This window comes from Cyprinodon tularosa, unplaced genomic scaffold (assembly GCF_016077235.1).
Source record: "Cyprinodon tularosa strain WSP-4 unplaced genomic scaffold, ASM1607723v1 ctg985, whole genome shotgun sequence".
Lineage (NCBI taxonomy): Eukaryota > Metazoa > Chordata > Actinopteri > Cyprinodontiformes > Cyprinodontidae > Cyprinodon > Cyprinodon tularosa.
This window is the reverse complement of record NW_024039768.1, coordinates 154,971-167,500: the sequence shown is the minus strand read 5'-3', so window position 1 is coordinate 167,500 and position 12,530 is coordinate 154,971. Positions and strand designations below refer to the sequence as shown.

Sequence of the window (12,530 nt, the reverse complement as noted above, 5' to 3'; positions counted from 1 at the left end):
AGAGCTAGCTGGTAGCTTAGCTAATATGGCTCTGATGTCCCAGAGCTAGCTGGTAGCTTAGCTGATGTGGATCTTATGTCCCAGAGCTAACTAGTAGCTTAGCTAATATGGCTCTGATGTCCCAGAGCTAGCCGGTAGCTTAGCTAATGTGGCTCTGATGTCCCAGATCTAGCTGGTAGCTTAGCTAATGTGGCTCTGATGTCCCAGAGCTAGCTGGTAGCTTAGCTAATATGGCTCTGATGTCCCAGAGCTAGCTGGTAGCTTAGCTAATGTGGATCTTATGTCCCAGAGCTAGCTGGTAGCTTAGCTAATATGTCTCTGATGTCCCAGAGCTAGCTGGTAGCTTAGCTAATGTGGCTCTGATGTCCCAGAGCTAGCTGGTAGCTTAGCTAATATGGCTCTGATGTCTCAGAGCTAGGTGGTAGCTTAGCTAATGTGGATCTGGTGTCCGAGAGCTAGCTGGTAGCTTAGCTAATGTGGATCTTATGTCCCAGAGCTAGCTGGTAGTTTAGCTAATGTGGCTCTGATGTCCCAGAGCTAGCTGGTAGCTTAGCTAATGTGGATTTTATGTCCCAGAGCTAGGTGGTAGCTTAGCTAATGTGGATCTTATGTCCCAGAGCTAGCTGGTAGCTTAGCTAATGTGGCTCTGATGTCCCAGAGCTAGCTGGTAGCTTAGCTAATGTGGATCTTATGTCCCAGAGCTAGCTGGTAGCTTAGCTAATGTGGATCTTATGTCCCAGAGCTAGGTGGTAGCTTAGCTAATATGGCTCTGATGTCCCAGAGCTAGCTGGTAGCTTAGCTAATGTGGCTCTGATGTCCCAGAGCTAGCTGGTAGCTTAGCTAATGTGGATCTTATGTCCCAGAGCTAGCTGGTACCCAATGGCTTTGCTTTCTCAGGCAGAGCATTATGACTGCTGCCAGAAGGTCCTGCTTGGTTCTTGTACACTAAACTTTATTAAAAATGATTTAGGGAGTAATGTCGTTAACAATGGAGACAAAAGGGAGGAGAGGAAGAACAAGGGATGAGAACTAAGGGGAGAGAGAGAAAAAAGGAAGAGGCAGATTTCAGAACTCTGTGGTTTCTGTTTTTGTGAGAACTTCTCAGACCGGGTGTCAACACTTCCTGGGTGCAATGTGGTTCTGGTTCCTCTGGGCCCGCAGTAACATCTGGTTCTGGTTCCTCTGGGCCCGCAGTAACATCTGGTTCTGGTTCCTCTGGGCTCCCAGTAACATCTGGTTCTGGTTCCTCTGGGCCCGCAGTAACATCTGGTTCTGGTTCCTCTGGGCCCGCAGTAACATCTGCTTCTGGTTCCTCTGGGCCCGCAGTAACATCTGCTTCTGGTTCCTCTGGGCCCGCAGTAACATCTGGTTCTGGTTCCTATGGGCCCGCAGTAACATGTGGTTCTGGTTCCTCTGGGCCCGCAGTAACATGTGGTTCTGGTTCCTATGGGCCTGCAGTAACATCTGGTTCTGGTTCCTCTGGGCCCGCAGTAACATCTGGTTCTGGTTCCTCTGGGCCCCCAGTAACATCTGGTTCTGGTTCCTCTGGGCCCGCAGTAACATTTGGTTCTGGTTCCTCTGGGCCCGCAGTAACATGTGGTTCTGGTTCCTCTGGGCCCGCAGTAACATGTGGTTCTGGTTCCTATGGGCCCGCAGTAACATCTGGTTCTGGTTCCTCTGGGCCCGCAGTAACATCTGGTTCTGGTTCCTATGGGCCCGCAGTAACATCTGGTTCTGGTTCCTCTGGGCCCGCAGTAACATCTGGTTCTGGTTCCTCTGGGCCCGCAGTAACATCTGGTTCTGGTTCCTATGGGCCCGCAGTAACATCTGGTTCTGGTTCCTCTGGGCCCGCAGTAACATCTGGTTCTGGTTCCTATGGGCCCGCAGTAACATCTGGTTCTGGTTCCTCTGGGCCCGCAGTAACATCTGGTTCTGGTTCCTCTGGGCCCGCAGTAACATCTGGTTCTGGTTCCTCTGGGCCCGCAGTAACATGTGGTTCTGGTTCCTATGGGCCCGCAGTAACATCTGGTTCTGGTTCCTCTGGGCCCGCAGTAACATGTGGTTCTGGTTCCTATGGGCCCGCAGTAACATCTGGTTCTGGTTCCTATGGGCCCGCAGTAACATCTGGTTCTGGTTCCTCTGGGCCCGCAGTAACATGTGGTTCTGGTTCCTATGGGCCTGCAGTGACGTGTGGTTCTGGTTCCTATGGGCCCGCAGTGACGTGTGGTTCTGGTTCCTATGGGCCTGCAGTGACGTGTGGTTCTGGTTCCTATGGGCCTGCAGTGACGTGTGGTTCTGGTTCCTCTGGGCCCGCAGTAACATCTGGTTCTGGTTCCTCTGGGCCTGCAGTAACATCTGGTTCTGGTTCCTATGGGCCCGCAGTAACATCTGGTTCTGGTTCCTCTGGGCCCGCAGTAACATCTGGTTCTGGTTCCTATGGGCCCGCAGTAACATCTGGTTCTGGTTCCTCTGGGCCCGCAGTAACATCTGGTTCTGGTTCCTCTGGGCCCGCAGTAACATCTGGTTCTGGTTCCTCTGGGCCCGCAGTAACATCTGGTTCTGGTTCCTCTGGGCCCGCAGTAACATCTGGTTCTGGTTCCTATGGGCCCGCAGTAACATCTGGTTCTGGTTCCTCTGGGCCCGCAGTAACATCTGGTTCTGGTTCCTCTGGGCCCGCAGTAACATGTGGTTCTGGTTCCTATGGGCCCGCAGTAACATCTGGTTCTGGTTCCTATGGGCCCGCAGTAACATCTGGTTCTGGTTCCTCTGGGCCCGCAGTAACATCTGGTTCTGGTTCCTATGGGCCCGCAGTAACATCTGGTTCTGGTTCCTCTGGGCCCGCAGTAACATGTGGTTCTGGTTCCTATGGGCCCGCAGTAACATCTGGTTCTGGTTCCTCTGGGCCCGCAGTAACATCTGGTTCTGGTTCCTCTGGGCCCGCAGTAACATGTGGTTCTGGTTCCTCTGGGCCCGCAGTAACATCTGGTTCTGGTTCCTCTGGGCCCGCAGTAACATCTGGTTCTGGTTCCTCTGGGCCCGCAGTAACATCTGGTTCTGGTTCCTATGGGCCCGCAGTAACATCTGGTTCTGGTTCCTATGGGCCCGCAGTAACATCTGGTTCTGGTTCCTCTGGGCCCGCAGTAACATGTGGTTCTGGTTCCTATGGGCCTGCAGTGACGTGTGGTTCTGGTTCCTATGGGCCCGCAGTAACATCTGGTTCTGGTTCCTCTGGGCCCGCAGTAACATGTGGTTCTGGTTCCTCTGGGCCCGCAGTAACATCTGGTTCTGGTTCCTCTGGGCCCGCAGTAACATCTGGTTCTGGTTCCTATGGGCCCGCAGTAACATGTGGTTCTGGTTCCTATGGGCCCGCAGTAACATCTGGTTCTGGTTCCTCTGGGCCCGCAGTAACATCTGGTTCTGGTTCCTCTGGGCCCTCAGTAACATGTGGTTCTGGTTCCTATGGGCCCGCAGTAACATGTGGTTCTGGTTCCTATGGGCCCGCAGTAACATCTGGTTCTGGTTCCTCTGGGCCCGCAGTAACATCTGGTTCTGGTTCCTCTGGGCCCTCAGTAACATCTGGTTCTGGTTCCTATGGGCCCGCAGTAACATGTGGTTCTGGTTCCTATGGGCCCGCAGTAACATCTGGTTCTGGTTCCTCTGGGCCCGCAGTAACATGTGGTTCTGGTTCCTATGGGCCCGCAGTAACATGTGGTTCTGGTTCCTATGGGCCCGCAGTAACATCTGGTTCTGGTTCCTATGGGCCCGCAGTAACATCTGGTTCTGGTTCCTCTGGGCCCGCAGTAACATGTGGTTCTGGTTCCTATGGGCCTGCAGTGACGTGTGGTTCTGGTTCCTATGGGCCCGCAGTGACGTGTGGTTCTGGTTCCTATGGGCCTGCAGTGACGTGTGGTTCTGGTTCCTATGGGCCTGCAGTGACGTGTGGTTCTGGTTCTTCTGGGCCCGCAGTAACATCTGGTTCTGGTTCCTCTGGGCCCGCAGTAACATCTGGTTCTGGTTCCTATGGGCCCGCAGTAACATCTGGTTCTGGTTCCTCTGGGCCCGCAGTAACATCTGGTTCTGGTTCCTATGGGCCCGCAGTAACATCTGGTTCTGGTTCCTCTGGGCCCGCAGTAACATCTGGTTCTGGTTCCTCTGGGCCCGCAGTAACATCTGGTTCTGGTTCCTATGGGCCCGCAGTAACATCTGGTTCTGGTTCCTATGGGCCCGCAGTAACATCTGGTTCTGGTTCCTCTGGGCCCGCAGTAACATGTGGTTCTGGTTCCTCTGGGCCCGCAGTAACATGTGGTTCTGGTTCCTATGGGCCCGCAGTAACATCTGGTTCTGGTTCCTCTGGGCCCGCAGTAACATCTGGTTCTGGTTCCTCTGGGCTCCCAGTAACATCTGGTTCTGGTTCCTCTGGGCCCGCAGTAACATCTGGTTCTGGTTCCTCTGGGCCCGCAGTAACATCTGCTTCTGGTTCCTCTGGGCCCGCAGTAACATCTGCTTCTGGTTCCTCTGGGCCCGCAGTAACATCTGGTTCTGGTTCCTATGGGCCCGCAGTAACATGTGGTTCTGGTTCCTCTGGGCCCGCAGTAACATGTGGTTCTGGTTCCTATGGGCCTGCAGTAACATCTGGTTCTGGTTCCTCTGGGCCCGCAGTAACATCTGGTTCTGGTTCCTCTGGGCCCCCAGTAACATCTGGTTCTGGTTCCTCTGGGCCCGCAGTAACATTTGGTTCTGGTTCCTCTGGGCCCGCAGTAACATGTGGTTCTGGTTCCTCTGGGCCCGCAGTAACATGTGGTTCTGGTTCCTATGGGCCCGCAGTAACATCTGGTTCTGGTTCCTCTGGGCCCGCAGTAACATCTGGTTCTGGTTCCTATGGGCCCGCAGTAACATCTGGTTCTGGTTCCTCTGGGCCCGCAGTAACATCTGGTTCTGGTTCCTCTGGGCCCGCAGTAACATCTGGTTCTGGTTCCTATGGGCCCGCAGTAACATCTGGTTCTGGTTCCTATGGGCCCGCAGTAACATCTGGTTCTGGTTCCTCTGGGCCCGCAGTAACATCTGGTTCTGGTTCCTATGGGCCCGCAGTAACATCTGGTTCTGGTTCCTCTGGGCCCGCAGTAACATCTGGTTCTGGTTCCTCTGGGCCCGCAGTAACATGTGGTTCTGGTTCCTCTGGGCCCGCAGTAACATCTGGTTCTGGTTCCTATGGGCCTGCAGTGACGTGTGGTTCTGGTTCCTATGGGCCCGCAGTAACATGTGGTTCTGGTTCCTCTGGGCCCGCAGTAACATCTGGTTCTGGTTCCTCTGGGCCCGCAGTAACATCTGGTTCTGGTTCCTCTGGGCCCGCAGTAACATGTGGTTCTGGTTCCTATGGGCCCGCAGTAACATCTGGTTCTGGTTCCTCTGGGCCCGCAGTAACATGTGGTTCTGGTTCCTATGGGCCCGCAGTAACATGTGGTTCTGGTTCCTATGGGCCCGCAGTAACATGTGGTTCTGGTTCCTATGGGCCCGCAGTAACATCTGGTTCTGGTTCCTATGGGCCCGCAGTAACATCTGGTTCTGGTTCCTCTGGGCCCGCAGTAACATGTGGTTCTGGTTCCTATGGGCCTGCAGTGACGTGTGGTTCTGGTTCCTATGGGCCCGCAGTGACGTGTGGTTCTGGTTCCTATGGGCCTGCAGTGACGTGTGGTTCTGGTTCCTATGGGCCTGCAGTGACGTGTGGTTCTGGTTCTTCTGGGCCCGCAGTAACATCTGGTTCTGGTTCCTCTGGGCCCGCAGTAACATCTGGTTCTGGTTCCTATGGGCCCGCAGTAACATCTGGTTCTGGTTCCTCTGGGCCCGCAGTAACATCTGGTTCTGGTTCCTATGGGCCCGCAGTAACATCTGGTTCTGGTTCCTCTGGGCCCGCAGTAACATCTGGTTCTGGTTCCTCTGGGCCCGCAGTAACATCTGGTTCTGGTTCCTCTGGGCCCGCAGTAACATCTGGTTCTGGTTCCTCTGGGCCCGCAGTAACATCTGGTTCTGGTTCCTCTGGGCCCGCAGTAACATCTGGTTCTGGTTCCTATGGGCCCGCAGTAACATCTGGTTCTGGTTCCTCTGGGCCCGCAGTAACATCTGGTTCTGGTTCCTCTGGGCCCGCAGTAACATCTGGTTCTGGTTCCTATGGGCCCGCAGTAACATCTGGTTCTGGTTCCTCTGGGCCCGCAGTAACATCTGGTTCTGGTTCCTCTGGGCCCGCAGTAACATGTGGTTCTGGTTCCTATGGGCCCGCAGTAACATCTGGTTCTGGTTCCTATGGGCCCGCAGTAACATCTGGTTCTGGTTCCTCTGGGCCCGCAGTAACATCTGGTTCTGGTTCCTATGGGCCCGCAGTAACATCTGGTTCTGGTTCCTCTGGGCCCGCAGTAACATGTGGTTCTGGTTCCTATGGGCCCGCAGTAACATCTGGTTCTGGTTCCTATGGGCCCGCAGTAACATCTGGTTCTGGTTCCTCTGGGCCCGCAGTAACATGTGGTTCTGGTTCCTCTGGGCCCGCAGTAACATCTGGTTCTGGTTCCTCTGGGCCCGCAGTAACATCTGGTTCTGGTTCCTCTGGGCCCGCAGTAACATCTGGTTCTGGTTCCTATGGGCCCGCAGTAACATCTGGTTCTGGTTCCTATGGGCCCGCAGTAACATCTGGTTCTGGTTCCTCTGGGCCCGCAGTAACATGTGGTTCTGGTTCCTCTGGGCCCGCAGTAACATGTGGTTCTGGTTCCTATGGGCCCGCAGTAACATCTGGTTCTGGTTCCTATGGGCCCGCAGTAACATCTGGTTCTGGTTCCTCTGGGCCCGCAGTAACATGTGGTTCTGGTTCCTCTGGGCCCGCAGTAACATCTGGTTCTGGTTCCTCTGGGCCCGCAGTAACATCTGGTTCTGGTTCCTCTGGGCCCGCAGTAACATGTGGTTCTGGTTCCTATGGGCCCGCAGTAACATGTGGTTCTGGTTCCTCTGGGCCCGCAGTAACATCTGGTTCTGGTTCCTCTGGGCCCGCAGTAACATCTGGTTCTGGTTCCTATGGGCCCGCAGTAACATCTGGTTCTGGTTCCTCTGGGCCCGCAGTAACATGTGGTTCTGGTTCCTCTGGGCCCGCAGTAACATGTGGTTCTGGTTCCTATGGGCCCGCAGTAACATCTGGTTCTGGTTCCTATGGGCCCGCAGTAACATCTGGTTCTGGTTCCTCTGGGCCCGCAGTAACATGTGGTTCTGGTTCCTCTGGGCCCGCAGTAACATCTGGTTCTGGTTCCTCTGGGCCCGCAGTAACATCTGGTTCTGGTTCCTATGGGCCCGCAGTAACATCTGGTTCTGGTTCCTCTGGGCCCGCAGTAACATGTGGTTCTGGTTCCTATGGGCCTGCAGTGACGTGTGGTTCTGGTTCTGGTCCCTCCTGCAGGGCTGCTGCCGTGGGTCCGGCTGGTCGACAGCTTTGAGGCTCAGTACTCCTATGTGACCAATGAGGGGAGCCTGTTCACCTTTCGCTCCAACCTGGACGCCCCGCGGTACCGCCTCATCAACATCGACATCCAGAACCCGGACAGACAGAACTGGAGCACGTTGATCCCGCAGCACGACAAGGATGTTCTTGGTGAGACCCCCCCCCAGAAGAACTAGGAGATAACCCAGAAGTTACTACATTGTTCTTCTGCCGTCTTCATTGCTGACCTTCCTCTGTTTCTATGGTTACCGTTCTCCTCTGTCTGCTGCAGGGTTCGTCTCCTGTGTGAACCAGCACCATCTGCTGGTCAACTACGTCCATGACGTGAAGGACATCCTGCAGCTGTTTGATCTGAGCAGCGGTCAGCTCATCAGGGACCTGCCCCTGGACGTGGGGACCATTGCTGGAGTCAGCTGCAAGAAGAAGCACTCCGAGTTCTTCTACAAGTTCACCTCCTTCACCACTCCAGGTAACCCGCCTCATTTCTCCTAATGGGCGCTACAGCAGCAGGACGCAGTATCATCAGCTTCTGTGTTCCAGGAATCATCTACCACTGCGACCTGAGCACCTCCAACCCGGAGCCCCGGGTCTTCAGGGAGGTGGAGGTCAAAGGCATCGACCAGGAGGACTTCCGGACCAGCCAGGTGAGTCCTCTCAGGGTCCCGCTCTTTAGGTTCTCGCTCTGAGCGTTCCCGCTCTGAAGGTTCCCGCTCTGAGGGTTCCCGTTCTGAGGGTTCCCGCTCTGAGGGTTCCCGTTCTGAGGGTTCCCGCTCTGAGGGTTCCCGCTCTGAGGGTTCCCGCTCTGAGGGTTCCTGTGAAGAGGACTTTGTTCTGTGAAGAGACTGTGAAACCTGCCTTTATCTGACAGCAGGAATTATACCAAGATAATAAATAAATATATAACATTTTGCATTAGAGATAAAAACGTCCGTCCGTCCGTCCGCTTGATAATCCAGAACTTAGTTTAGTTTCATCTGGTTTAATTCTGTAAAAATACACGTTAAGGAACCTTAGACTATCAGATTATTAATCCTTAGTTGCAGCACTAGTCGGGTCAGAACCAGCTGAGGAGAACTCTGGAACCTGCTCTGCAGCTGAAAGTCCGATCTGTTGGAACCATCCAGATGGTTCTGCTGGCTTTGGGCCATGAAACGTCTCCTAAACTGAAGGTTCTTCTCTGAAGACCAGGATCTTCTGCTGTGGGTGGGTCAGAACCAGGAGGCCTCAGGTCTGGTTTCCTCTGCAGAACTTTAGATGTTCCCTCTTCTCCCCCGGCCTGGGGGACCGGCTGGACTTCGGTACCGGACGACCCAAAGGCCTGTTTGGTTCTGATCCTCAGAAAGTCCAGTTCCTCCAGAGGTTTGATGTTCTGTTGGGTGATCAGTGAGGGAACGGCGCCACCTGGAGGAGAAAACTACAGACTCCACAGAACTGGAATGACAAAGTCTGTGAGGAAGGTTCTGGACGGATGGCCCGGTTCGGTTTGTTCCGACGGGTTCATGTCTTCATAATTAGATATAAAGATGGAACCTGAGGTTCTGTTCAGGTTCTAATAAAAACTGGACCAGACGTTTAGGCCGGACTAAAGGTTCTCCTCCTTCGGGTTCTGTTGGAGTTTTGAGCAGAACCAGATGTATTCTGGGCCTCAGAACTTTCCTCTGGTTCTGTCTCTTTCTGCTCCAATCGGAGCCAATAGAGTTGTTCTACTAGTCTGATCTCGTCCTGTCCGGTTCTGGTCCGGTTCTCAGGTTTTCTATCCCAGTAAAGACGGAACCAGGGTTCCCATGTTCCTGGTTCACTCCAAGGACCTGAAGCGGGACGGAACCAACCCGGTCTTCCTGTACGGATACGGAGGCTTTGAGGCGTCCATCCAGCCTTACTACAAGTGAGTGACTGCAGCCGGTTCCGATCCGGTTCTGTTTATAGAACGCTGGTTCCCATTGGATCCGGATCAGCTGCTGGTTTGGTTCCAACAGAACCAGGTTCTGAGTTCTGTTTCCTGATGCAGTGTGGCCTACCTGCTGTTTGTGCGACACCTGGGGGGGGTCCTGGCCGTGGCCAACATCCGAGGAGGGGGAGAGTACGGCCTCACCTGGCATAAAGGTACCGGTGCCGTCACAGAACCGGGTCGACCATGGTGACCCGCTCTGATCATCTTCCCTGTCTGCAGCCGGAACGTTAGGGAAGAAGCAGAACTGCTTCGATGACTTCCAGAGCGCCGCCGAGTTCCTGATCCAGGAGCAGTACACCGCCGCCAGCCGCATCGCCATCAACGGCGGTTCTAACGGAGGCCTGTTGGTCGGTGAGTCCGGGGTTCTACAGGAGGTTCTGGAGAATGACCCGTCTGTGTTTGGATTAAATGATGGCGGTTCTGTTCCCAGCGGCCTGCATGATCCAGCGCCCGGAGCTGTTAGGCTGCGTGGTTGCCGAGGTGGGAGTCATGGACATGTTGAAGTTCCACAAGTTCACCATCGGCCACGCCTGGACCACCGACTACGGCTGCTCTGACGACCCCCAACAGTTCCAGTGGCTGATCAAGTACAGAAACCACTCTGCAGCAACCGGCTCTATCAGAACCGCTTTTCAATTCAATTCATTTCTATACTCCAATTCACAGCAGCTGCAGAACTATAGAGATAGAATGAAGCAGAATGATGAAAAAGGGGTCCCTATGTCCTCCAGCAGTCTAAGCCTATAGCAGCAGAACTATAGAGATAGATCAGGATAACCTGAGCCACTCTAACTAGAAGCTTTATCAAAAAGGAAAGTTTTAAGCCTAGCCTTAAAAGTAGACAGGGTGTCTGCCTCACGGACTAAAACTGGTAGTTGGTTCCACAGGAGAGGAGCCTGAGAACTAAAAGATCTGCCTCCCATTCTACTTTTAGAAATTCTAGGAACCACTAGTAAACCTGCAGATTGAGAGCGAAGTGCTCTGTTAGGAACATAAGGAACAATCAGATCTCTGATATCAGATGGAGCTTGGCCATTTAAGGCTTTATTATCAGAAACCAGTTTAATCCAGATGAAGTGACTGACTAATCAGCTTCTTTTTCAGAGACTCCGGTCCAAAGACTAGAACTTCTGTTTTGTCTGCGTTCAGAAGCAGAAAGTCTGTAATCTATGGATTATAATCCAGCTTCATCTGGATTATAGACAGATATAGAGGGCAGCACTGAGGAAACATTAAACTAGTCATCCATAGATCCACTTTCTAGTGCTTTTATGTTTTCTGTTGTGGGGTGAGTCACACTTTAAAGTCCCCTGCAGAGTTCAGTTTCCTGTGATGCTGATGGTTCCTGCTCTGACCTTTATCCACCGCCCTCCTTGTCTCCAGGTACTCTCCTCTCCACAACCTGCCTGAGCCGCCGTACGCCGGCCCACCGTACCCGGCGGTGCTGCTGCTGACGGCTGACCACGATGACCGCGTGGTGCCCCTCCACACGCTGAAGTTCTGCGCTGCCCTGCAGCACGGTGTGGGCAGCAGCCCTCAGCAGCAGCAGCCACTCATGGTCCGTGTGGACACGCGCAGCGGACACGGAGCGGGAAAGCCCACGGCGAAGGCCATCCTGGAGGACACGCACATCTTCTCCTTCATCGCCGAGACGCTGGGACTCGGCTGGAAGGACTGAACGGGATGATCCTGTTTGGAGTTCTGTTGGAAGCTTTCAATAAAACTTGATTCTGATCCGCAGCCTCCTGTCGTCTTTCAGAGAAATCCACTGGAACCACAGATCAGACAGGAAACGGGCGACCCGGGATGCTGTGGATCCAGCGGGTCGACCCGGTTCAGGTCCTCTGGTTCCTTTGATGCAGCGCTCCGCTAACATCTGCAGAACCCAAACAGAACCTGATGGTTCCTTTGGTTGTTTCTGGAGGACAATGGACGTCGGGTCCCTTTCAGAATCTTCTCCCTCTTCTTCTTCTGGCCCATTTCCTTTGCTTTCATCAGTGGTGGTCCAATCAGAAGGGTTAGTTCCACGTTCTCTTCAAGGAGGAAGCTGCTCTGATTCCCCTGCAGAGTTCTGAGCTGGTTCCATGGAGGAGAACCGGATCAGAACCTCTTCCAGTGTTCAGCTTCTCTGCTGCTTTTAGTCTGAAATCACAGCAGCTGCTGCTGAAGCTGAAGGTTCTGGTTCCAGAAGAACCAAATCCTTCCAGAACCCGGCAGCCATTAGTCTGAAGGAGCTCTAAGCAGAACCGCAGGATGAAGCTGCTGGGTTTATAGAACATCTGGTATCCTTCAGAACCTCTGCTTCAGAACCTCTGCTTCAGAACCTCTGCTGCAGAACCTCTGCTCCAGAACCTCTGCTTCAGAACCTCTGCTTCAGAACCTCTGCTTCAGAACCTCTGCTCAGAACCTCTGCTCCAGAACCTCTGCTCCAGAACCTCTGCTGCAGAACCTCTGCTCCAGAACCTCTGCTCCAGAACCTCTGCTCCAGAACCTCTGCTTCAGAACCTCTGCTTCAGAACCTCTGCTGCAGAACCTCTGCTCCAGAACCTCTGCTCCAGAACCTCTGCTGCAGAACCTCTGCTCCAGAACCTCTGCTCCAGAACCTCTGCTGCAGAACCTCTGCTCCAGAACCTCTGCTCCAGAACCTCTGCTGCAGAACCTCTGCTCCAGAACCTCTGCTCCAGAACCTCTGCTGCAGAACCTCTGCTCCAGAACCTCTGCTCCAGAACCTCTGCTTCAGAACCTCTGCTTCAGAACCTCTGCTGCAGAACCTCTGCTCCAGAACCTCTGCTCCAGAACCTCTGCTGCAGAACCTCTGCTCCAGAACCTCTGCTCCAGAACCTCTGCTGCAGAACCTCTGCTCCAGAACCTCTGCTCCAGAACCTCTGCTGCAGAACCTCTGCTCCAGAACCTCTGCTCCAGAACCTCTGCTTCAGAACCTCAGCTGCAGAACCTCTGCTCCAGAACCTCTGCTGCAGAACCTCTGCTCCAGAACCTCTGCTCCAGAACCTCTGCTGCAGAACCTCTGCTTCAGAACCTCTGCTGCAGAACCTCTGCTTCAGAACCTCTGCTGCAGAACCTCTGCTCCAGAACCTCTGCTCCAGA

At 54.1% G+C, this 12,530-nt stretch overlaps 1 protein-coding gene across 1 annotated transcript in view; it reads left to right on the top strand.

Moving 5' to 3' along the window:
* LOC119777171 (prolyl endopeptidase-like) overlaps nt 1–11,165 on the top strand; it is an 18,705-nt gene extending 7,540 nt beyond the window's left edge. The window contains exons 8-15 of the mRNA XM_038275971.1: nt 7,433–7,624; nt 7,746–7,943; nt 8,015–8,118; nt 9,223–9,359; nt 9,483–9,577; nt 9,645–9,776; nt 9,856–10,012; nt 10,809–11,165. Of these exons, the coding sequence (XP_038131899.1) occupies nt 7,433–7,624; nt 7,746–7,943; nt 8,015–8,118; nt 9,223–9,359; nt 9,483–9,577; nt 9,645–9,776; nt 9,856–10,012; nt 10,809–11,103 (1,310 nt within the window). The 3' untranslated portion in view covers nt 11,104–11,165. The remainder of the gene's footprint in view (nt 1–7,432; nt 7,625–7,745; nt 7,944–8,014; nt 8,119–9,222; nt 9,360–9,482; nt 9,578–9,644; nt 9,777–9,855; nt 10,013–10,808) is intronic.
* The last annotated feature ends 1,365 nt before the right edge of the window (nt 11,166–12,530 follow it).